Raw genomic sequence first — 25,163 nt, 5'->3', positions numbered from 1 at the left:
AAATTGAGCGCAGAGCGGAGTGGACACATTCGGTCTCTCTCCCGCACTGATGCCAGCAGAGTTCGGCACCTCATAAACTGTGTTTCCATCCAAAAATGCAAATTTAACTTATGCGCAAAACTGGAACATTTGAGCATAAAGCACCGTTTCTACATTATATATATATATATACTGCCCCGATTTATATCAAACATGTTTGATATTTAAGCCTACTTTGGCTAGCGTACTTTCACAGCAGCCAATGCTCGCTCGCAAAACAGCTGGTGTACGGGTCGTTGGATAGTGGAGATGGAGAAAACTACTTCTATAGTTTTTGTAACACTGTCTGTCTGTATAATGTGTCGAAAACATACCACAACCGTAAGGAGAAAGAGGAGCTCTGCTGAGGTGAAATCGTCTCAGTTTTGAATAGGGCTGTGACGGTGGCACGTTGTTTTTTTATATATAGCCTACACTTCAGTCAGCGAACAAGCAGCCTAAAAACGCTAAAATAAATCAAAGAAATAATATATTTAATTAAGAAAGTAGCCTAAGAATATTATATAGGTTATTAAACAAACATTCCTTGTAAAATTGTCCGACAGCTCATCAATTTTTGGCCGACTGAATTTCCAGTCCGACTGTCTTTTTTTCTCTTTCTCTTCCTCATTACACAGCTGCTGATTTTAAAAGCAAAGTGATTACATTTATTTTCGTTCCTTTAGTTTATAAAGTTAATTTAGAGATATATTTGGAACACTTTTTGTTTGTTAAATTCAAGTTTTTGTTTTTTAAAGTTATACTAGCAAACAGCGGCAGACAGATCAAAAGCCTGCTTAATCGCGATTTAAATTAAAATCCATTGATATAAAAAACTTAAACATATCACAATATTAGTTTAATCATTCAATCAATATAAATCCAAAGTTTGTGCGGAGAGAAGCGCGCTTTGCAGCGCATTGAGACGCCAGTGCAATGTGGAATTTTTTGCTCATAAAGGTAAGAGTAATTTACCGGAGAAATACTGTTGTTACTTGAGAGTTGTATTAGGCTTTGCTGTCCTGGGCGGATAAATCTGATGATTTGAGGCGTGTACTACTACCACTTCAAACTAGGACTCTAGGGCTGCAACTAACGAACTGTAAAGGGTCTATCTTAGTTTGTGTGTACTAACAGTATCAACAAAATGTGCTCTTAAAGAAAACAAACAGAATACGCTTGATATCTTTGTTTAAACAGGAGCGCTTCACAATAATTAACCGAAACCCAGGTAATTGCCTCACAAACACAATATCTATAGAAAGCTTTAAATTATTATTTTACTATAAAACGAAATAATTAAAATCGAAAACAAAACTCTTTCATTAGCTAATCCATAAAGATGCATTAGGCATTAATGAGCAGATGGCAGGATCGTCAATTTCATCTTTGCAACACTGAATCAGAAAATACTAGTTTATTAATAAGTAATTCGAATATTTTCTTAATTTTTGCCTTGACACATTCATGGTAATTACTTTTGCTGGGGCTTTGAGGCCAGTTTTGCGTGCATTTGAATGCGGAACTCTTCCAGCTGGTCGCTGCTGATGGCAGGACACTAAACACCGCCATGGCAGAATGAATGTAGCAGAAAGTTAGTCAAGTTATCCCGTTCCAGCGTGCAAAGTCACATGACTTTTTTAATGCGCACTGAGGAATTTAATTTGAGAGGCTTCTTGATGGGAAATGCAGCATACACCACAGCAAGCCGCTGTCTTGACGGATAGTAATTTTAGTTTATTTAGTCTATATATTTGGCAGATGTTAAGCATACATGTGTATGTTTTTTGTGTTAGTCCATTTTTATTTTATTATTATTATTATATCAGTTCAAGGAGCAACATGTTAGTGCACTTTCTAAAGATTTTAGTTCTGTTTTTGAATAAAGGGTTGTAAATCCCTTGTTTTTTATCCGATTCATCGATTAATCGAAAAAATAATCGACAGATTAATCGATTATTAAAATAATCGTTAGTTGCAGCCCTAGTTTAGACTCCTTGTGGGGGAAATCGATGGTCTGACATTTGGTTTAAAGGAACACTCCACTTTTTTTTGGAGATAGGCTTATTCTCCAACTCCCCCCCCCCCCCCCCCCCCCCGAGTTAATAAGTTGAGTTTTACCGTTTCGAAATCCATTCATTCACGCAGCACCTGAAATTAGTTCCCAGTTAGGTAACTTCCAACGAGGAATGCTTCCTGTGCATGCAGTTGGTCATGTTGTGCTGCAATATGCTGCGTGATATTACTGCGCCTGCTTCGGCCATGTTACGGCAGCAAACTTCCTTGACTGTTACGGAATGGGAGTGTAGTTCCTAATCTTATCGGCCTAGAAAATCGCATCTTTAAATTTTCCACCGGTCTTAGTACAAGATATAACTGCAGAAGAGTCAAGTTTTAAATAGGACAAATACCGAAACTCATTGGTTATTTTTGAACGCGATTCTATTGGTCTAATAGGATTCAATGATCTATGCTAAGCTATGCTAAAGGTGATATCGCCAGAACAGGAGAACGGCTGAATGGATTTCAAAATGGTAAAAATCAACTTATTAACTTGGGGGGAGTTGGAGAATTAGCCTATTTCCAAAAAAAGTGTTCCCTTAAGCATACAATTACATCCATTGCCACCGGTAAACTCTTTTAGTAGCTGTGGTCATTGTATCAGTATTTTATTTTCAGAGTCGTGTACTCTGAATTGTGTTAAAGTGCCCCTATTATGCCATTTTAAAGGTAGTTAATATTGTTGTAATAGTCTCTTAAAACAGGTTTACATGTATGCAAGTTCAAAAAACACTTTAGTTTTCTCCAAAATTAGATTTATTTTTACCCTGTTTCTAAATGATTCGTAAACGACTCGTTTGAAGTAGTTCAAAGAATCAGTCTCTCTAAACCCCTCCTTTCCGTGAGCCCTCACTGCTGTGATTGGTCAGATGGTGCAGTCCTTTTGGATTGGTCTACCGCTTCAGCGCAAAACGAAACGCCCATTGGCATAACTGAATGACAGCTGCGGAGACCTGTCAATGCATAGAAAAGATAGCCTCGATTTTACCCTATCAATTCGAGCCGGAGTCTGACGATGAAACTGTTGAAGTGTCACATCGACAAGAAACTGTTTTGCAAGCACGACCGGAGCAGGACGTTTCTCAGTGGGTGTCATATGTTAACTGTGGAAAATGCTTGCAATTTGCTTTTGTAAGCGAACCGGACACATCTCTACGTTGTGAACTTCAACACTGTACAATCCATAACACTGCGTTAAGCCATCGTTTATCATTATCATTACTTAAACTAATAAGGCAGACAGACAGTCAAACTGCATCAATCACAAGACTTTTTAGACTACATTGCACTCACAGCTGAACAACAGAACTACAGAAACGAAAGTTAGCCGGTTACCAAGACATGTGCGGGGTTGTTACACACCATAACGTACACAAAGACGTATTTTGAACGATCGCTAGAAAATACAATTATTAATCATACTTACAGGTAGAAGTTCAGAGGAGCAAGCCGGTCCAAATAAACTTGGCACTGATCCATTTTTTAAAACCAAGCGTTTGGTGAATCTCGCGTTGTAACGTTACTCCCCAAGATTGGAAAAGCAGTCATCAGTAAAATGACGCGAACACAACACAAGATTGGCATTGGACTGCTGAGGTGTTGAAAAAATTAATGTTAACCACTCATTCTTGATAGTTTCATCTTTCGGAAGGGCATATAAAACAAATTCACTCTCACAGGCTGTCACAGCTCAGGGCGTCTTCTTGACATGATGTAATCCACGTGAAAATGGTAGGCCTACTGTTTGTGGGCGGGCAAGTTGTTCGCGAAATTGAACGTGGGCGGACATTACGCAAATGTGTAGCTCGTGACGTGTGGCCGTTACAGAAAAAAGATTCGAATTGCTGACGACTCGTTTAGGCGAATGTGAGCCGACTCTTTTTTTTTGTTAGACAAAAACTTCATTTATAGTGCACTGTCGGCGTCACAACTTTGCAGATAGTTTATGTTCACATACAGCTACATGACACACTACATGAAATATCATATTTGAAAAGGCATAATAGGGGCACTTTAAAATAGTAACAGGCAACTGTGGTAGCTCACCAAGTGCAATGATTTTACGTCATAAGGGCGCCCCCCATAGTCCAAAATATGTATAAAACGTGGATTTTTTAAATAACTTAAATCAGGGGTTTTCAAACCTGTCCTGGAGCCTCCCCTGCCCTGCACATTTTGCTTGTCTCTCTCATCTAATACACCTGATTCAAATCATCAGCTCATTAGTAGAGACTGCAAGACCTGAATTGGGTGTGCCTAATAAGGGAGACATACAAAATGTGCAGGGCAGGGGAGGCTCCAGGACAGGTTTGAAAACCCCTGACTTAAATCTTTCATCAGTTTTCTACTACATATTTCAGTTAGAGACATCATTACTTTATAATACCCCACACTGGGCATACCAGAAGAATTTTCATTTCTGCCATTAACAATCACACCACAGAAGGGTTGCCAGGTTTTCACAACAAAACCTGCCCAATTGCTACTCAAAACTAGCCCAAAATAATTTGGGGATAAAATGGCTCCTTTGTCTTGCTAAGGTAATTTCATATCTAAAATTTTCACACTGGCATAATTTGACAAAACAACAGCTTGACTACACAAAAGATATTTACCGTCATTTAACTGTCTCCTTTCTAATTATAATGCATATTACATATTAAATGCATATTAAATCCACATAAAGCCGTATAAAACAAATCTTTAAAGCAATTTCAAGAATGTTACATGTATTAAACATTAATATGTAACGTATGTCAAACGTCAAACTGATTAGATATGACTTTTCCTGGCTGGATCCAATTAAGGTAGAGACTGGCGCGCAATTGAAAACAGATCTTCAGTAGCTCAGGGGCAAATAATTCACGGTAGCCTGTTTTCTCGGTAATTATAACTAGAAAAAACTAACAAAATAAAACACATGATAATCTTTAAATCATTCTGTAAACTATATCAAGCTTTGAAATGAGTATACAAACAAATCTGAGGTAACGGTGAGACGCAGCCAGGTCTGGACCCCATTAGGTAACGTTATGTCGAGATTATAGGAGTCGACAGATTTACTATTAAACAGTACGCTAATAAACATGTGAGGCCGAAATGCAAACGGATGTTTATCTATTTAAAGTGACTTCAGATGTAGTTCGCAGCTTAACCTCTCTGTGCAAAAGACAGTTGAATGCTGGGTCCATTCTTATAAGTGGAAATAAGCGGAGAAAAGAACTTCCGACAAATCCAATGCGCTCTAATAACCTACTTCTTTAAAAATAGAAGTGCTGGAAAAAGCATTGACATCATTTATTATCTTCACTGCAAAACTGAAAGGAATAAAGGAAGTCATAGAGGAAGTGTAGGCTGCTTGGCGTCCAGCTGCTTTAACTAAGCTGACCTCTGTGCAAGTAAATAGTCTATTCAACAGTATTTATGACACTTTCGCACAAAATATTACATTTTTCAATAATATACTCACAGACGAATATAAACTATTGACATTTTTCCTTACCTTAAGTTAATCAGTTCCTGCACAGTCTTGGCACTCAGTTTCATGCAGTTTATATTTATGCACAGAGTCTGAAAAGCATCCAGAAAAGACTGGGTACCTGCTGCAATACCCAGAGCTTATACGAAGCAAAGAAAAGCGCCTACTGAGCAGTGATAACTGGCTGTAATGGCAGTGAATTGCCAGCTGGACAGTCGTGCGGGTGGGAGAGAGAAAGAGAGAGCCGATGGGAAAGACGGGGCACAGGGGGAGCAGGAGGGAGAGGTGGAGCTGACTCGTGGACGACTTCACACGAATGAAAAGGGGCAGGATTTATTTTAGGAAAAACACATAGCCCTTTCACAGTTCAGGAAAAGATTTTCCTACTCGTATAACGGAACGTTCTTCTGGTTAGTCACGTTCTGCATTTGTGAAAATACATAGGGGGTTCTGAGCTTTGTGAAATTTGCTTAAACATTTCAAGAAAAATACGTGCTAATGTGAAAATATAAGATTTTAATGAATCAAGTCGTTATCAAAAGCACTAAGAAACCTTATGTTGTGATTGATATCTTTTATTACAAAAAGAAATGACAATCATTTTGAAGAAAAAGATACAAAGGCGTTTTTGTTGAAGAACAATACTTTAAAACACAAAACGCAAGGCACTTCTTAATTGCGGATGTAGTAACACAGTGTCTATGATCCGAACAGATATGAGAAAAAGCAAGTAACATACAACAGACTATAAAGAGCAGGTTTATGCAACAGGGATACAAATTTCAAAGACTAAAAATAAACATTTCTCAGCTTTGAAGAGGAGAATTATCCATAGTGTCCAAGTATTTTTGTTTCCATCCCTGATAAATAGGTCAAAGTTTTGCCTGGTCCTTTTCTCTCCCACAGTTGTTTTTTGCAAAAATGTTTCTCTACAAACATAACATGAGATATATAACAGCCGTGAAATTCTGATTCTGAACTTAACTAAAAGAACTGTTTTTAGACAACAGACCCCTACAACAAAAATGATATTTACTCATTTTGCATTTATGTTGTTTTAGTAACATATACAAAAGAAAGGTGCTTGACTGATATCAGCATGCTGTGCCCCAAAAATAGTGAATTTTACAAACATAAACAATTAGGGATGTAACAATTCCTTAAACTGATTGTTAAAGCTGAATGTATAACTCATTACTAAGATATGTTATTATAGCGACTATAGTATTTTTGGTATTTGTAAGATGACGGGGCTTGGTCTTCTTGGTTGAGGGCATGGTCTGATATTTAAAGGCAGCTTTGGTCTGTTTGCATAAATATTTCTATCTTTTGGTAAAAGCTGTGAACTAAGATTGAGTAGCAGATCAGGATGGGTTTTGTAACTCCAAAAGTGCACCGACCGCACCAAAGTAACCCTGAAAAACACAAATAAAGTGACTATGAGTGATTTGTTATTGTAAAGATATTGTACTGTAAAGACTCACACGCACCTCATGTCGCAGGAACAGGGCTTTGAGTTGTCCTTTGCTCCAGTAGTCCAAAGCATAAGCGAGCAGCTTCATGGATAATGTGTTCACTCGCAGAAAGTTTCCAACAAATACCACTCTTTCAATGTTCTAAATGGAAGAAACTCATAATAAGTATTGATTTGGATAAGCATTGATTCTATTAAGAGGAGTTTCCTAGGAGCTGATTGGCACCTGGTCTCTCATAGCCCTGTACAATGCTGCTTGATCCAGATTCCACAAGGCAGCACTGTAAAGAGGCTGACAGACAAGGGCATGGACAACATAGTGGTGATTTATAGTGTGGATGTGCATGTGTACCTCGTTAAGTGCACACATGCGCGTGATTGAGCCAATGTTGTTCGTGATGGTGACAAGTGTTGCTCTAGCCAGATCCTCCTTGGAGACTGAGTCTCTTTTCTCCTTGCACATCATGTTCCCAAAGCTACAAAAGAAAATACACACACTTTATATTGGTTAAATTGATTAACGTCTATTATCAGCAATTATAAGCAAGCTGTTTAATCTAAGTCACATCATTGTTTAGACTGAAATAAAGCCTAAATTAATTATTTTTTATCATATAATGTCATTTTGGCTCTTGACAAGACTTGGATTAGACCACTCTATTGATATGGATTCATTTAAAAACACTGAAAACATTAAATAAAGTTGAGGTCAAAATCTGCAAAATGTAAATTATTTTACCAAAATAGGAGGGATCATACAAAATGCATGTTGTTTTTTATTTAGTACTGACCTGAATGAGATATTTCACATGAAAGATGTGAACTACCCTGTTCAAAAGTTTACATACACTTGATTCTTAATACTGTGTTGTTACCTGAATGATCCACAGCTCTGAAAACTTTTTAAATTTAAAGATCAGGCTAAATTTAACTTATTTTGTCTTCTGGGAAACATGTAAGTATCTCCTGTAGCTTTTGAAGGGCAGTACTAAATGAAATATATATATATATATATATATATATATATATATATATATATATATATTTAGGCAAAATAAGAAAAAGGTACACATCTTCATTCTGTTCAAAAGTTTTAACCCCCGGCTCTTAATGCAACGTTTTTCCTTCTGGAGCATCAGTGAGCGTTTGAACCTTCTCTAATAGTTGCATATGAGCCTCAGTTGTCCTCGGTGTGAAAGGATGGATCTCAAAATTATAGTCATTGTTGTAAAATGCTGAAAAAAATGAAAGAATTTGTGGCACTTGAAGGATTTTTCTATAGAACAGCATACAGTTTAACTGTTCAGGACAAACAAGGGGCTCATGAAAAACTATCACTAAACAAACAAACCAAAAAAACAAAAAAAACAAAAACCCGCTGTGGATCATTCAGGTCACAACCCTTAGAATCAAGTGTATGTAAACTTTTGAACGAGGTCATTTTTTTATTAATTCAACTATTATTTTCTCTTGTGGACTAGATGTAAACATCTTATATATGTGAAATATCATATTCAGGTCAGTACTAAATAAAAAAATACCCCTTAATCACTCTTATTTTGGTAAAATGTTTAACATTTTGTAGATTCTGCAAGGTGTATGTAAACTTTTGACTTCAACTGTATATGCCTGTACCTGGAGGCAACAGCCCATCCTGGCAAGCCAAATCGCTCATAGTTGCCACCATAGATGTCCCTGACTAGTTTATCTACACGTGTACTTTCCCCTTCTGTGGCCATTGCCAATGCCTCCTCAAAGGTAGAGCATCCAGTCAACAGGCAACACAGCCCAAGAAATGTACCACCACCAAGACTAAAAGGGAGATATAGAAACGATTACCATAGCTGTTAGTAAAATGCTCCTTTATTTGGTTAAACTGTTAGGTTTAAGTGTAAGTCATGACCAACCTGGTTCCAGTGACACGCTTGTAGTTGTCTTTGGAATATACAGCCAGTATGCTCACACCAGAGCCAATGTTGACAAGCAGCAGAGGGTAGGGGTTCTCCAGGTTGAATGCCTTCTGCTCACAACGCTCAGGGTCTGTTGGGTGCTCAAAAAAGTAGCATTCAGGTGGACCAGTCGAGACCACTGAGTCAATGTACAACACCCCCTTTATCAGGCAGTCAAGCTCATCTATCTTCAACAGCTTCAGATTGGCCATCTAAGTGAAGACAGCACAGAGAACCATTTAGTTAAAGGAATAGTTCGCCAAAAATCACCATCATGCCTTTTAAGATGCAGATGATTTCGTTTATTCATTGGAACAGTCACTTCTCAGCTCACGAATGGATCCTCTGAAGTGAATGGGTGCCATCAGAATGACAGTTAAAACAGCTTATATAAACATCACAATTGTGGATTATGAATAGTATTTTGGCCACAAGAGCTTATAAAGTTAAAACATCTTAATGAAGTAGTCATGTGAATTACTTGTGGATTATGGTGATGCTTTTATTAGCTGTTTGGACTCTGATTCTGACAGCACCCATTCACTGCAAATGATTAATTCATGAGCAAGTGATGTAATGCTATATTTCTCCAAATTTGTTCTGATGAACAAACTAATCTATATCTTGGACAATTTCACTTTAAACAGATCACATAAAACAATGTGAGCTTGGACGTACCGTACGGAAGTCATCCTCATATTTAAATGCACCACCTCCAGTGGCACAAAAGGTGGTGTGCAGACTGGAAAAGTGCTTGTCTCGGCCCATCTGCAGGAAGGCAGGTAGCTCGTGCGTTGGAAAGCGAATGAAGTGCAGGTTGCCCTTGCGGCCCCAAAGTGTGAGGTCAGAGAGCTCCAGGTGAACATCTCGAATACCTGTTTTGCCATAGGCTGTGTGTGAGGTGAGGTAGCGACGGATGCTTTTCAGACTCTCCACCTCTTCCTGTTCTTCCTCTGCTGTAATGTCTTTGGGCTCAAAGTAGACCAGCTTCACCAATGTGCCACCAATGTCCATGCCAAACCATGGGAAAGCTGGGGACCAATAATAGTTGACTTCAATGCCTTGTGTATTTTCTAAACATTTTCTGTGAGCAAGTAAGAATGAACCTCACTTCACTTTTTTAGGAAAAAAATCAGTACTACTATCACTACTACTAAATCACAACTATATATAAGCTGTTAAATGTTCTGTTAATTTTCATTGAAGATGGCACATTCTCAGCCCGGTTATTAACATTTGAAACGTTTCTAAATACTTAAAATTTTCTAACATTAAACTTCAAATTTGACCCTGGGCCACAAAACCAGTCTTAAGCAGCATGGGTACAATAGCCAAAAATACATTGTATGAGTAAAATTATTAATGTTTCTTTAATGCCAAGAATCATCAGATTATTAAGTAAAGATCGTGTTCCATGAAGATATTTTGTACATTTCCTACTGTAAATATATTGGAACTTAATTAGCAATATACATTGCTAAGAACTTAATTTGGACTGGCAGTTTTCTCAATATTTTGATGTTTTTGCACCCTCAGATTCCAGATTTTCAAATAGTTGTTACTTGACCCAAATATCGTCCTATTCTAACAAACCATACATTAATGGAAAGCTAATTTATCATCTTTCAGATGATGTATGAATCTTAATTAAAAAAATTGACTATGACTGGTTTTGAGGTCCATAGTCACAAATAGAGAAAATTTGTAATACATTAAACAAACAGAGAATAAGTAACAGAATTAAAATACACAATAGGATTTTAACTAGTTTTCAAGCAAACACATATTTCTCATTATTAATCAAAGAGATACTTTGTTGTTTGCACAATAACGCGGATAGCACGATTAAATGGTTGCGCTTAACGAATAAGCCAACAGGACATTGTGTAAAAATTGAGAAAAATGCGTCACACATTTTTGGTTATTAAATGTTATTTCTCTGTACCATTTTACTACACCGCTTTGTCGCTTTTTAATATAAGATTGCTGAAGAAAATCTTTTGGACCATTTGCTTATTAAATTCATCAACTGTAAACGAATGCTACACCAATATAAATATATGAATTGTGTTACATTTAATGCTAAATATTATATCTATCGTCTAAAGACAACATTAAATTTCATGACAAGTGCATATTATGCTTTTGCATATTAACAGGAACTATAATTTCCTTTTTTCTAGTAAATAATATGATGCCAACCGTGAGCGCACACATTTGACAAACATGGCTATAAAATGTATGACTATTCATTTTCTTTATTTGTTTATATTTGACATTTTATTATTAGTATTTCACTGTGGCATCAGCTCCGTTAACCCTGTTACCTAGCGCCATAACAAGATGGTTCACCTACGCGGCCTGTTCTTTTTCAGCGAATCGAGCCTCAGCATCGCCGGCGTCGATTTTGACATCCGCTGCTCTCGTAGTGCACTGCCGCCGGCCTCTGCGCTGTCTGCACCCGGTGTAGCAATTATGCTACAGGACGCTTCCGTCTTTGATCGAGGCAGCTTGTGTGCTGTGGGGTCTTCCTCTTGCTCCTCCGCACATCCCTCGCCGTCACAGTAGAAGCCGTTCAGCTCCATTATGTCTTTTACAAAAAATAGCTAACGTTACATCGATTGTTACGCAGAAAAATCACCGTTAACACGTATAAATGCATTGTCGGTATTTCATATTGTCATGTACGTCTCCATATAAAATGTTTACGTCGCTGTGTTTACAACACAGGCACAGTTACTCGAATCACCAATGAATGCTCTTCTCCTGTCAACTGAAATCGCAAATAGCCAATCAGGATCTAAGTTCAGTTTATCCATTCCCTCATTGGCGAGTACGTTGTCTTCAACAGCAGATGGCGCGCTTCACATAACAACATCACGAGCACAATTTGTTCACAGCCTTGGCTTTACCGCGTTTTATGTTCTGACTGACCAGAGAGACTCAAGGTAGGACGTTTTATTTCAGAAACGATTCTGGAAATCATTAGGACTGTGCATGATTAAGATGAACCAGTACACAAAAAGCAAAACAGTTTAGCGTAAGTATAAATATTCCCCTGAAACACAAATAGCAAACATACAGACCCGGATAAAATATTTAACAGATCAGGAGATACAGTGCATTTAACATCAGGTTAAATCATTTCACATCAGAAAGTGTGCATAAAGTGCAGTCACTGATTAAAAACGACTATGAATTACAAGTGTACACGTAATTCATTCAGAGTCATTCACAATGTTCAATTGCAATAAGTAGCAGTTTACCCTTACACAGTTAACTTGATGCTAATGGCATGACTTACGTTGTTTTTGCAGCTCAAACGATAGAGCAATACAGCTAGCAACCCCAAAAAACATGAGTTTGAATCTCTTTAAAATACAGAATACAGTGTAAGATAAAAGAGTCAAAAATGGAACTGATTTCATAGGTGCAACGGCAGTCAAATTCATTATCAACCCTGGCATACAAGACATATGTATGTAAGGCACATGGCAAAACATGATTACATATAGGCCTATATGCACACACGTGAAAATAAATACATTAGGATAAAACCACTAGAAAGTTTGGTGACCGAGGTTATGTAGGACAGAACTAAAATCTCAGTCTTTTGCTCAAGCTATCGAATGGTTATTGAAGACTTGGTATATAGCACAACATGGTACATTTAGTCTTTTTCCATGATTGAAAGCACCAGTTACTATCCACTGTTGTTCATGGAAAAGAGCAGCCTGGACATTTGGCTTAGTCCTATTGTGTTTGATCGAAAAAGAAAAAATGATAGGGGTTTCATCATGCAACATGAGAGTGGGTACATGATGAGAAATTTTTCATTTGTGGGCGAACTTCCAGGCCAAGAACATAGCAGACAGACCAATCCCTGTAGCAGCAATAAGGTGGAAGTTGTTTATCCTGAATAACTCTTGGCGCCCCTCTTCTCTCTGGTCTGTCCTAGCAGCATTGGATTCTTCCTTTCGGACGTTGATGGTGGTTGACTTCGTACTCTCATGCTTAGATGGCTCAAGGAGATGAACTGCACTTTCTGTGCCATCATAGGTCAGGGTATGCTGGTCCTCAGAGAAGACTCTGCTACGTTGCAGGATGCTTGGTGGCTGACCATTCATATTTTCAGCAGGTGGCTCTTCAGCAAACCGGATTACATTGATCCGTGTTTGACTCTCACAGTAAGATTCATAGTGGTCCTCCTCAGGTTGGTTAGAGTTTTGAAAGGACCGAGTAGCAGAATCCAGGGAAGCAAGGGGAGCGAAGGTCTGCTCTGCAGGACTAGTAGACTGTCCAGGTTCTGTGGAAGGCTCTGCTGCCCTGCTGATTTCCAAATCAGCTGAAACCGTTGAGCAAGGCTCCACTTGCAAGGGAGAAAGATTCTCTGCTCTGGTCTGCTGGAGTTCTTGAAGAACACCAGGCTTGCTGAAATATTCTGGTTCCATAGAAGAGGGAGAATGTGTAACCACCTCAGCAGGTGCAGAAGATGTTGCCTGAGATGTTCTGGTAGAATTTGTCGGAGCATCTAGATCTGGCAATTCAACAGTGTTGTGCCTCTGAACCACCTGCAGAGAAAACAGAAGATTAAGCCTCAAAAGACAACCGATTGACCATTGGAAAAACTTGAAGAGTTGACCAAAACCTTGCTATGTCACAGTTTTGCCTAGTGATGGGAAGTTCGGATCATTTTACCAACTCGGATCTTTGAGTCTCGTTCAGCAAAATGAACAAATCTTTTTTCGAGTCATTTCGTTCATTTTACCAAAATATAATTAAAAAGCTACGTGCTACTTCCATAACACATGTACAAACGTTGATCACGCTACAAACAAGACAAAACTATAATGCTATTACAAACAGAAAATATTAATTCACCTGGGTCTTCAGTCTATGATTAACTCCCTCACCTCTATCTGTCCGGGTTTAAGTCGTTCGTTCATCACGTGACAGCCCCATAAGCTTAACCTATGCTGCCTGAGCCGGAAAGAGAATTGATTAGTTCATCTCTCGAGTCTTCGGGTTTGAGTCGTTCGTTCATCACGTGACAGCCCCATACGTTTTACCTATGCTGCCTGAGCCGGAAAGAGAATTGATTAGTTCATCTCTCGAGTCTTCAGGTTTGAGTCATTCGTTCATCACGTGACAGCCCCATACGTTTTACCTATGCTGCCTGAGCCGGAAACAGAATTGATTAGTTCATCTCTCGAGTCTTCGGGTTTGAGTCATTCGTTCATCACGTCACAGCCCCATACGTTTTACCTATGCTGCCTGAGCCGGAAACAGAATTGATTAGTTCATCTCTCGAGTCATCGGGTTTGAGTCGTTCGTTCATCACGTGACAGCCCCATACGTTTTACCTATGCTGCCTGAGCCGGAAACAGAATTGATTAGTTCATCTCTCGAGTCTTCAGGTTTGAGTCATTCGTTCATCACGTGACAGCCCCATACGTTTTACCTATGCTGCCTGAGCCAGAAACAGAATTGATTAGTTCAACTCTCGAGTTCTCGGGTTTGAGTCGTTCGTTCATCACGTCACAGCCCCGTAAGCTTAACCTATGCTGCCTGAGCCGGAAACAGAATTGATAAGTTAATCTCTCGAGTCGTTCGGTTTGAGTCGCTCCCCGAGACGACTCGTTCTTCCCGAGTCACATTAAAGAGAACGAATCGTTCAAGAACGACCCATCACTAGTTTTGCCTAAGTTGAGCATTACCTGAGTTGCAGTTGGGTCAGAGATCTCTTCTGGCTCCTGAAACGTCCTTTCCATTCTCAATGGGGGATTGGTGTCTTGGACAGGGACTTTCTCAGAAGTGTCAATATCTTTGCCATCTGCTTTCAGCACCTCTGTCTTCTTTGGCTTTGGAGAAGTCTGGGAGGTGGTGTAAGGCTTTGTCATTTGGCTTTGAGAAGTGGAAGTGTCTGAGGAGGATGCTTGAGCACTTGAGGTGGAGAGCAGAGCTTCTCCAGCTGATGAGGAGATGGTGGTTTGGTCAGTTAAAGACAAGACATCTGAATTATCTAAAGCAGGTGTTTTGTTCTCTGCTGCGCCTGTGTGGGTTGGGAGATTTTGCCTAACAGGTAAAGCAGGAGGAGGTTTTTGGGAAGGAGCTACAACAGGAGGTGTGATTTTAGCTTGGGAAACTGGTTCAGGAGAAGGTTCTGGAACTGAAGTAGAAGGTTTCTGCACCTGCTGTGTTTCAGGAGCAGGAGCCGTAGATGGTTCTGGGGCTGCAGTATTGGAGGGGGCAGTTGAACTTGCTGAAGCTCCCCCTGAGGATGGAGTCAGCAGAGAAGAAGTGGTCGCTGGGACGGTATGAATTGTTGCTGTGGCCACGCTTGTGGTGGCACCAGCTGAAGTATAAGAAGGAGCTGGAGTAGGTGCTGGTCTAGGTGTAGGAGCTGCAGGAGCAGCATTATCTATAGATAAAACAAGAAAGCATTCATAAAATATTGTCTCCTCTTTTCATAATTTGCTTTGAACACAAACAAGAAAGCTCTTACTTGTGACGCCCCTGATCCTGTCATAAATAGCATTCATCTCATCAGCCAGTTCCCTGCATTCACAGTTCCGGAGTGCAGTGATGAACTGATCAGGCCATTTCTCTCGCCTGCGCAGATTGTCCAGAAGCGTCTGCATAGCAGTGAAGTTTCCGGACATATCTTTCTTGGCTTCGACCTCTTCCTGCAAATTTAATTGGTAAACAAAAAATGGATTGACTAAGCCTTTTACTCGTGCATATCTGGTTATATTTATGATGTTATTTGTAGTTAAATGTAATTTAGCTTACCCTATCACTGAGTGTGAGGCATGGCAGGTGAAGTAAGATCTCTTTCACTTTGACCTCTGATGAAAAACGAGCCAAATTCGGCCTGATTGCCTCGTTATAAAATTGCTCCCGTGTAAATGACATCTTTGCACTTATAAAGAAAGAATGACAGAAAAGAGTGTTATTCAGTGGCTTATTGTTATTTAGGAGCAGGTCATATGGGTTTTCGAAAAATATATTTTTTGCAGTTTGTAACGTAACTATCCTTCAATGTAAACAGTCTGCAAAGTTGTTAATCAAAAAAGGGCATTAGACATTGATTAGACAAGATATTGTCTCTCAAAACAGAGTTGACTCAGAGAAGCCTTAACGAGTCGTCATATTTTTTTAATCTTCTGCCTGTTACTGAGTAACACATTAGCATAATCCCTGCCTGCCCACGAAATACGAACAGTCTGACCTGCCCACAAACACTTCTGCTAGTTAGTGTGTTAAGACGGTGCTGTGTTCTGTGCTGTGAAAGCAAGTTTTTTTTTTTTTTTCATTGCTGAAAGATGATGATGTGAAGAATCATTGGTTAAAATTAATTTTTTACACAATAACAAGATGTCATTTTACTGAGGACTGCTTCTCTAATCTTGGCTTTTATCTTCTTTGGCTTCTACTGTTCTTTATTTGGACAACAAGCATCTCCGAACCACAACCTGTAAGTACGATTGATATGTTATGTGTACATTTTCAAGTGAGTGCTCAAAATATCTTGTTTTTTGTGCTAATATGTGTTGTATACCAAGTGCAGCTTTAGGTTTTAAGGTAAACCACGATGTTATGGTCTTACTAAAATAGTTCTGTTAATTCGCTGTAACCTAAGACCACTATTTCCTAAGAATGTGTCGATTAATGTAGGCTGTCATTCTAGTTACTTAGTTTAATAATAAAGAAAACTATTGAATAGTGAAAAAGTTTTGGACTTTCGCTCCGCCTCCCTCACATCCCTGCACCAGTAGGAAAGTCCACAACACCAAACCCCTGACGCTGATTGGTTGGAACACTGTTTGTTTATCTGTTGAATAGTTGATAGCGCCGATTGTTTTTTTTGGCATATCTCGGACCCTAGGCTGACCAGAGAGACGCATTTTTTTCACAGACAATTTATGGGGCAGGCAGCGAGCGGATCGTGAAGAAAGGTCAGCTGAATTCGACACTTTATGTTTTAGGCTAGAAATCGCTGATACAACCTTTAAATCTGTTGTAGGGGACTCCAACACAATAATAGGACACTTTTAAAAAAACATATGAGCTGCTCTTTAATCACAAAACACATACCTCCTTTAAACAGTGAAGTTTAAAAGCCTTTGTGTCTCTGAATCTGGATTCCAAATCAGACCTGGGAAAAGAATAGTGAAAATTATTATGAAAGCCTTAAAGTTTAATGTGAAGGTTATCATTAATACTGTGAATTAAATTGTTAGATAATGAGCTAGGCAGCGTGTCTACTGACAATGCTAGAAATATGATTGCATCATCTCATATAATCCATCCTGCTTCAGCACTTCTGGATGTGGGAAGCTTTCACCTGAAAGTGAAAGTGAAAACCAGTGCATGCATGAGAATTTGGGGGAAATCCTTAAGTTTCCATTTGGCCTTCATTAGAAAAAAGATTCAAACAACAGATTAAACAGAAATGCATTTGATATAACTGGTGTCACATAAACATTTGATTGGATTTGAGGAAAGCAAAGCAGATTTTGCATCATGTTTGCATCAGTACAGGGGATGTCCCTGAATCATCATATCCGCTCTACATTTTAAAAACATTTGCCACACCACTTATGTCAAATACATTTCTGTTTTTTTTTGTAATGATTCCCATTCTTTTACAAACTCTGTACAGTATCTATAAATCATTTGTCTTAAACATTTAATATGTGAATGAATGAACCAAAATGTACCCTTGTTTTGTGTGGTCTGCCGACTGCCGGGGTGGTTCCTCAACCTGATTTTGTGTATGTGTATTAACTTGTGCAACATATAAATTCATTCATCTTCATAATATTTTGAAAATTAACCATATTTACAGAACCTTTTAATACATTTACATAATTCATACTTAAAATGGTCTAAAGTAGGCTTATTATCTAACAGATAAGTGCTTCTGACAAGGGGTGAATACTTTAGTATTTCTGTATGTTAGGGAGTACAAAACTTGTATGTGAACTGGACATTACCCTGCTGGTTGAAAAATTAATGATCTCCAAAGATCAAAGCAGAAAACTGCTGTTCTGCAACCATTGCTCCTCTTTCCCTCAAAATGCTCAGTTACACATATATCTGCTGTTCCTAGAAATTATGTACAAAACTGTAAGATGCCAACAGCCAATGGTGAAGCCCTGCTTTTTAGTTGAAATTTATGTCATTTGATCTGTTCAGGACAAAAAAAAAAACTTTTTTGGTGCATAACTTTACTCGTTGCTTATTATTAATACTATTATTACTGTTTTATTTCATCATAATGAAAAGGAGGACCCAAGAAGACAGAACTGATGTATAGTGTGAACAAATTATCAGCGACTGTGTTTTAAGTCTTTGAGTCTGTTTGCACTTAAACAGCTCAGCGATTATAATCTGTTGTCAGATTCAATGACAGCTTTTCTGAATTTAGGCACTAGCAGGTTAATCCATAGTTCACGTCCCTTAAAGGTCAAACATGAAATATCTTAACTGGATGGGAGTTATTATCTGTCTTCTTGAATGATAAGAGACATAAGGATCCATTCACCCTCCTAAACCACACTAAGCTAGACAGGTAGGCAGGTGCTGTCCTTCCTCAAAGGTATGTGCAGCCAGCCAAGTCCAAGACTATTCACAGTTTCTAATAAATTATTATAGAGTTTAAAGCACAAGGTTGAGGTCACAATGACAGACTGTGTAATTGGCTTCTGTTCAAGGAAACTGGCAAACCTGCTCTCATGTGGAATGTCCTCTAAACGACCGCACCATATCCTGTAAAATCTTAAGGAAACATTGTCAAGTACTTTAAGGTGACTAGGAAGCACCTACCTGTCTTGATATACAGAATACCATACTTTAAAGTATGTTATACATTATGCCTATGATGAAGAACAACGACAAAGAGCAACCTTTGAATCCCATGCAAAAGTGATTACGAAGAGTTCAGTGAAATATAACCAGTATCTGAACATGCTTTTAAGTCGATTTTACCAGGGCAAAAACAAGTCGTGGGAGTCATAAACACACAAAACGCGCATGAAAACGTTTTAAATTATTCAAATTCGAGTTTATGTAACACGTAGGCTACTCACAAGAGACGGTCCGCCTGTTTGTTAGTGAAATCGTCATTTTTAAGCGAGCTTTATGCGAGAAAGACATGAATACGCGAAACGCAAGTACAGTATAATTTACGCACAAAACAACTCGTACCGCAGAAATGTTAAGTGGTTTTGAACTTACCCTTTCGATGAAGGTCAGTCTGTGAGGTCCTTCTTAGATTGAACCACTGAGTTTCGATATGCACGTCTTCCGTTCAGCGTTTAAAGCACAACCCTCTCCTGTCATCACACGCTGTTTGTCTTTTTCATTGGAGCTCAGAACTGTGTATCAACTTGTTACAATGTTACGCCTCTAAGTTCTCATATTTCCGTGTTGCAAAAATGATTTTGGAATCGTATCGTTTTGCAAAAGGACAAGTTTAAAAACCGTAGCCATTATTATTTGTATCATTTTGCTGGCAGGTGCAGCGGTCTGAGGGACAAACTGTGATGTCGAAAGTAGATTCAATTATCTAGTCAGTTAGACTTTGAAATACATGGTTACCTATTGTAATTATACAGCTGTTAAATGTATGACAGTTGTAAAGACGCCACTGATAATTGATAAACTGAGGGAGGGAGGGCGGTTAGGGATATGCTACATGCGGACCGTGCCATAGGCTACTAAAGTTAATTTTATAGGTCTACGACCCTTAAAGTCGTCGTGTTTGTGGCCACAGTAATGTTGCCACCATCAAAAAATGGAGATGTCCAATTTCAGCAGTAATTAGAGCATTATTTTCCACATTTGCTATAAGTTATCTAGCATGAGAGCGAGTTGAACAGTGTTCACACTGCGCAGACGCGCGTTTTCAGACATGCGCGTTATATACTTGCACATCTGCAGTAGGCTAATAACAGAAAGAAGTGAAGTCTATTCCGAAATATTCATTTTTTTGTGATTTGCGTTACGAACCTAAAAATACCCTAAAAAGAGCGATCATCTGCGAGTAAAAACCTTTGAACCGTTTACACCATTAATACACTGGATATATTCCCAGCAAATGAGTTTAATAATACATTTGAGTATTTTTGTTTGAAGAAACAGTTGGTCCTTGGCTATATAAAAATACCCTCATGTACACTGGAGATCAAAATTGGAGAACACTTACAGATACCTCCAAGTTATTGGTCTTAATATGGCACCTGGTGCTAATTTTCCTAATTATATGACAAACCCTATTTAACTGGCAGCATTCCTCCAATTTTCACTGAGATTGTAAGATGGTGGGCCACTCTAAGTTGACTGAAACTCTGCAACAGGAGGTGGTTCAGATGAAGGCCAAAGGGATGACACTTTCAGACATTGCAAGAGAAGCTGGTCATTCCAAATCTGTGATTTTTTTTTTTGTTGTTTTTTTTTGAATGTTTCAGGTTTACAATGACACTAATTTACTCAATTCCCCTAAAAGGCTGGTTGTCCACATAAGACAAATGCACGAGATGACAGATAATGCAGAGACTCTCAATGGGGAATCGGTTCAACGCTGCAGCTAGAATTGCTTGCCAGTTCTTTGCTAAGGTGCATGTTGTATGGAGAGAGAAGAACTGGTCCAAAGTTCATTTTAGTGATAAGAGCAAGTTTAAATTTGATTTTTTTTTTTGGGTCTGATGGGAAACATTTTGTTCAGCGTTAAACTGGGGAAAGACTGAAGCCTACTAGTGTGAAGAAGTCAGTGAAAGGTGGAGGAGGAAGGGAGGAAGTGGGATATTTTCTGCAGCAAGAGTTGGGCCTCTTATACAGATACATAGCAGAATTAATACGTTTATCAGAACCTCCTTCAGCAACATTCTGCAATTTTCATGCAAGACAATGCCCCCGTCGCACTGCAAAACAAGTAAAGCCATTCCTTAAAGCTATAAGAAAATTAAAGTAAAAAAAAAATGGTCAGCCCAAAGTCCTGATCTAAGCTCGACTAAAAATCTCTGGAAAATCTTTGGCGATGAGGTTATGGCTAAGAAACCCACTACAGTTACCAAACTGTGGAAGAAGAGTGGACCAAGATCACACCAGCGTAGTGCGAGAAACTAGTGATGACCTGTGGCCGCAGATGTGCTAAAGTCCCTCAAAGCAAGGGCCGCTCTAAATATTTTCGTTCTAATCTTCTTTTGTGCTACAGTGGTTACTGTTCTTTAATTTTGATCACTGTGTTTTCCACAAAATTAAGGTTTTTGTTGAAATGTCTTGGTTATTTTGTCAAACATGTTAGTAGAACAGTGGTATACCTACAGCTAATATTCCTTCAGATTTTGAGCAATGAAGATTAACAATATTTCAGAACAAATCTAATATTTATAGATTGTTCTCTAGTTTTGATCTCTACTGTATATGTATAAATGGCCAATTCAAGTCCCTTCAGAGACCAGTAGATGGCCCTGTAAGTCCAGAGTGGAGCTATACTCAAAAAAAAAAATTTCACCATTTTGTCTCTATCCACCTGAATTCCCACGCTGACTGCAGATTTCACTCTTTTCACTAATGGCTATAATACTATAGAAAATACATAATATGAGCATATCTCCTAAGGCTACAGCCAGCTTCTTGTGTTTGTGTGTATATGGACCACTGATGGTAGAAAATGCGCTTGATAAATCACTGGCCTTATGTTTAGCTCAAACAATCAATGCAAAACATACCAAACTTTATATTGCAAATACAATACTGTACTTTTTAAACCATTCCTTTTCATAGTCTATATGCTGGTTTCACTAACAGGGCTTAGACTAAGCCAGGTTTGGGCCTAGTTTAGGTTTAGTTAAATTAGGACATTAAAGTAATTTTTTATTAACATGCCTTAAAAATAACATTACTGCATCTTGAGACAAAACAAGGTCACTGACATATTTCAAAATCAATCCGTGCAAGTTTCTTTCAGTTGAAACAGCTCAGACTTACATTTTAGTCTGGGACTAAGCTTAAGCCTTGTCTGTGAAACCAGGGGTATGAGTGTGTACTTAATACTGAGTGAATAAATAGTAGTCTTTTGGCAAAGACATTGTGAATGTACTAGATTAGTGGCATATTCTCATGCCATAGAGACTTGCCATGCAAATCAAAATATTTGCCAAGCTGCTATAAGTAATAGATTAGCTGTGCAAAAAAGTATGTTTAGCTTAATGTGGACCCTAATTGACAGGCTGTGAAAGTGTACATGCATTTGCTTGTGTAGTCCAATCACATTTGTGGAGATCATTCTTTGCTGGCCTATATATTTCATGTAACAGTATGTTCACCCTAAAATGTTAAATGCCAGAGTGTATTTTGTAGTAACCAAGGAAGCTTTTAGTTGAAAGAACAGTGATCTTTTAAAAGCACCTCTTGGAAAAAGCACCTAAAGCTAACCATTCATTTGGCACTAATAGAGCTGACATTATAGCATGCTCACTTGGTTTTTGTGGGCCATGTTCCTTCCTTGCAATCTCTTTTGATACCACATACAAATGAAAACATATACACTATTAAATGTATAGCATGTATATATAGTAAAAATAATGCAATGCATGCAAGCATAACTGTTAACGTCTACATTCTAGGTCACATTTGAAATCAGCCAATAAAGGGACTAAACACTATGCATTTTTAAAGCATATTTTTATTGTTTACATATACTTGTATAACATTTCTTAGTGAAACAGAGTCAGAACATACATTAATTAAATATACAACAGACAAAACCGAAGCAGACTAGTGACAATAAGATCCTTTACTTCATAAGAAAAGAAATGTAACCTTTTTGGCCTATGCTGGGCAATCCGAAAAAGGTTTTTCATAGTCAATACATACATTTAGTCAATACATGACTGCACAGCTTATTACAAGCTAGATTTAGCTATCATTCTCCAAAACACTGCTATCATCTTAAACTGGGTTTTCCAGCACAAAGGTTAGAGTTTAACGTTGCTTTGGTTCATTCGTTCCCATGGCAGTGGGTCACTATCCTCTGTGACTGTAGTGTTTCGCCGTTCGCTCCAAAAGTGCTCGAGATCTGGTAGAGTTTGACAGGATGCATCTGAATGTCTCTCTGTTATGGTCACACATCCTCGCTCATCCAACACCTTCATAACCACTGCACGCATCTCATTTCCATTCCCCTCAAGTTTTAGTCTGTGTTTATCATGTCGACAAGCCAACAGCGAACACAGATTGCTAAGACTTTCTCTGAGGGGCACATGCATGGTGAGAAGAATGGCGGGAAAGAACGCACTGCTCAAGTAAACGCACACCTGAGCGAAAATCAGCAAACCAACTGAAGGTTTGCAGCTTTCGCCAGAGCTATGGCGCATCCACACCCAAGAGACCCATTCGGGAAGCATCATCAATGTGTTCACGGCAATGACACTCAAATACATCAAGGAATTCTCATATTGACGTGCAAGAAAAGACTCCTCGTAGGAACTCGGTTTGATGAGGAAGATGGTCCTGATGTGGCACACGGCAGAGAGAATGATGGGGAGAACATAGATGCCCAATGGAAGCATCTTACTGAAGACTCGCATTGCATCTTGGGAGTGAGAAGTTAATTCAGAAACACACAGACTGATATTTCCTTCTTCTTTTAACCTGGAAAAAACGATATCAGGAACCGGAAACATGAGTGCAACCGTCCATATGATCGTTAAGGTTATCACAACATTCTTTCGACGGAAATTTGACTGCTCCTCGGGATGACTGGAAAAGTTATGGCGTGCTTGACTTGTCGCTAACAGCGTAAATGCTTTAACTGCTAGACAGCTGTGTTGAATCCACTCTGTAGTTCTGCAAGCCAGTAGTCCGAGCGTCCAAGTGTGCTTGTAGTATGTGACCGCGCGCGCAGGAGCGCACACAGTGAGTAAAATCAAGTCAGTTGCGCTCAAGTTGGCGAGCATCACATAACCCTCGGTTGCGCTCTGGCTGGCGAAGACGTAGATTAGTACCACAAGCACTAAAAAATTCCCACCGATTCCAAGCCCACTGATTGTGCTGAGAATAGCCGGTATGATTATTTTAGTATCTTCACCCTCTAATTGTTGAATGCCGCCATCGAAACACACAAATGTGCTGTTCGCTGCCATGTCAAACTTCATGAGGCGCAATCCAGTAGGAACTAGGCTACACTGATGTGGATGCACTCTGCTCGGCTGAATTCCCTTAGTTGCACACGGTTGATTGCAGATATTTTAGGAGATGCCATTCAGTGTCGTCAAGCTTCAACGTCATCGTAGCTGAAGGGAGAAACAAACCTAGATTTGTCTATTGTGCGTTTGAAGCACATAATGGCATTTTCCATTTTCTCTAGTCTAGAGCACCGCTTGAATGAAGTAAACAGCAACTACAGTTAGAAAAAGCTTGTGGGTTGTGTTTTGCTACAGTGCAAATGGTGACATGAATCATAAATACAAAACATGTGAGAAGATATAACCTTTCAGATAATTATCAAAACATACAGTGCCTCGCAAAAGTATTCATACCCCTTTTTTACGTTTTATGTTGCTGCTGCCTTATGTTACACTTTTAAATTACTTTTTCCACATCTACAAAAACAGAATTGTCACAGCTTTATAAATTTATAAAAAAAAAAAAAAAACTGAAATAAGTACATTGCATAAGTATTCATATACCCTTAACTCAGGACTTAGTTGAAGCACTTTTTCAGCCTCAAATCCTTTTTGGGTATGATGTGACAAGTTTCGCGCATCAACATTTGGCAATTATCTGCCATTCTTCGCCTCACCTCACCTCTCAAGCTCTATCAGCTTGGATGGGGTCTGGTAGACACTTTAGGGTTTCTCCAGAAATGTTTGATTGGGTTCAAGCCCAGGCTCTGGCTGGGCCACTCAAGGACATTTACAGAGTTGTCTATAAGCCACTCTTGCTGTGTGTTTAGGGTCATTGTTTTGTTGGAAGTTTTAGCGAAAGTTTAAAAAAAATGTTGATATTTAATTTGAGATTGATTTGCATGCTTTTGTTTGCTTTCTGTTGGAAGGTGAACCTTCTGCCCAGTCTGAGTTTCTGAATGCTCTGGACTGGGTTTTCATTGAGGCTGTCTTAATATTTTGGTTTATATATATTGAGCTTTTCCTCTACTCTGACGAGTCCCTCAGTC

The 25,163-nt window shown here is 38.8% G+C and overlaps 4 protein-coding genes across 8 annotated transcripts in view; all 4 read right to left on the bottom strand.

Moving 5' to 3' along the window:
• loxl3b (lysyl oxidase-like 3b) overlaps positions 1-5,769 on the bottom strand; it is a 29,813-nt gene extending 24,044 nt beyond the window's left edge. For all 3 annotated transcript variants that reach the window (XM_073835132.1, XM_073835130.1, XM_073835131.1), the window contains exon 1: positions 5,582-5,769. The gene's annotated coding sequence lies outside the window, so the exon portion shown is untranslated. The remainder of the gene's footprint in view (positions 1-5,581) is intronic.
• A 353-nt stretch (positions 5,770-6,122) lies between these two features.
• Positions 6,123-11,720, bottom strand: pank2 (pantothenate kinase 2). The gene is made up of 7 exons (XM_073835129.1): positions 11,337-11,720; positions 9,659-10,011; positions 8,939-9,192; positions 8,667-8,843; positions 7,384-7,507; positions 7,048-7,173; positions 6,123-6,972 (listed from the first exon to the last, which is right to left on the bottom strand). Exons 1-7 carry the CDS (start codon positions 11,563-11,565, stop codon positions 6,922-6,924), a joined length of 1,314 nt encoding a protein of 437 aa, XP_073691230.1. The 5' UTR covers positions 11,566-11,720; the 3' UTR covers positions 6,123-6,921.
• A 203-nt stretch (positions 11,721-11,923) lies between these two features.
• On the bottom strand, positions 11,924-19,459 carry mavs (mitochondrial antiviral signaling protein). Of its 3 annotated transcripts, XM_073834129.1 has the most exons (7): positions 19,223-19,459; positions 17,253-17,327; positions 17,078-17,138; positions 15,773-15,902; positions 15,486-15,666; positions 14,698-15,401; positions 11,924-13,551 (listed from the first exon to the last, which is right to left on the bottom strand). In XM_073834129.1, the coding sequence occupies exons 4-7, from the start codon at positions 15,893-15,895 to the stop codon at positions 12,814-12,816; spliced, it is 1,746 nt and encodes a 581-aa protein (XP_073690230.1). In that variant the 5' UTR covers positions 15,896-15,902; positions 17,078-17,138; positions 17,253-17,327; positions 19,223-19,459; the 3' UTR covers positions 11,924-12,813. The 3 variants fall into 3 exon arrangements, with proteins under 3 accessions (XP_073690230.1, XP_073690229.1, XP_073690231.1); XM_073834128.1 differs by lacking the exon at positions 17,253-17,327; XM_073834130.1 differs by lacking the exon at positions 19,223-19,459 and having other exon boundaries at positions 17,253-19,197.
• Positions 19,460-22,723: 3,264 nt separating this feature from the next.
• LOC141326559 (G-protein coupled receptor 151 protein) lies at positions 22,724-24,193 on the bottom strand. The gene has a single exon (XM_073835289.1). The coding sequence runs from the start codon at positions 24,142-24,144 to the stop codon at positions 22,966-22,968; it is 1,179 nt and encodes a 392-aa protein (XP_073691390.1). The 5' UTR covers positions 24,145-24,193; the 3' UTR covers positions 22,724-22,965.
• Between the last annotated feature and the right edge of the window lie 970 nt (positions 24,194-25,163).

Source organism: Garra rufa, chromosome 2, assembly GCF_049309525.1.
Source record: "Garra rufa chromosome 2, GarRuf1.0, whole genome shotgun sequence".
Taxonomy (NCBI): Eukaryota; Metazoa; Chordata; class Actinopteri; order Cypriniformes; family Cyprinidae; genus Garra; species Garra rufa.
Note: the sequence above shows the minus strand (reverse complement) of the source record. Positions and strands in the feature narration are given on the sequence as shown.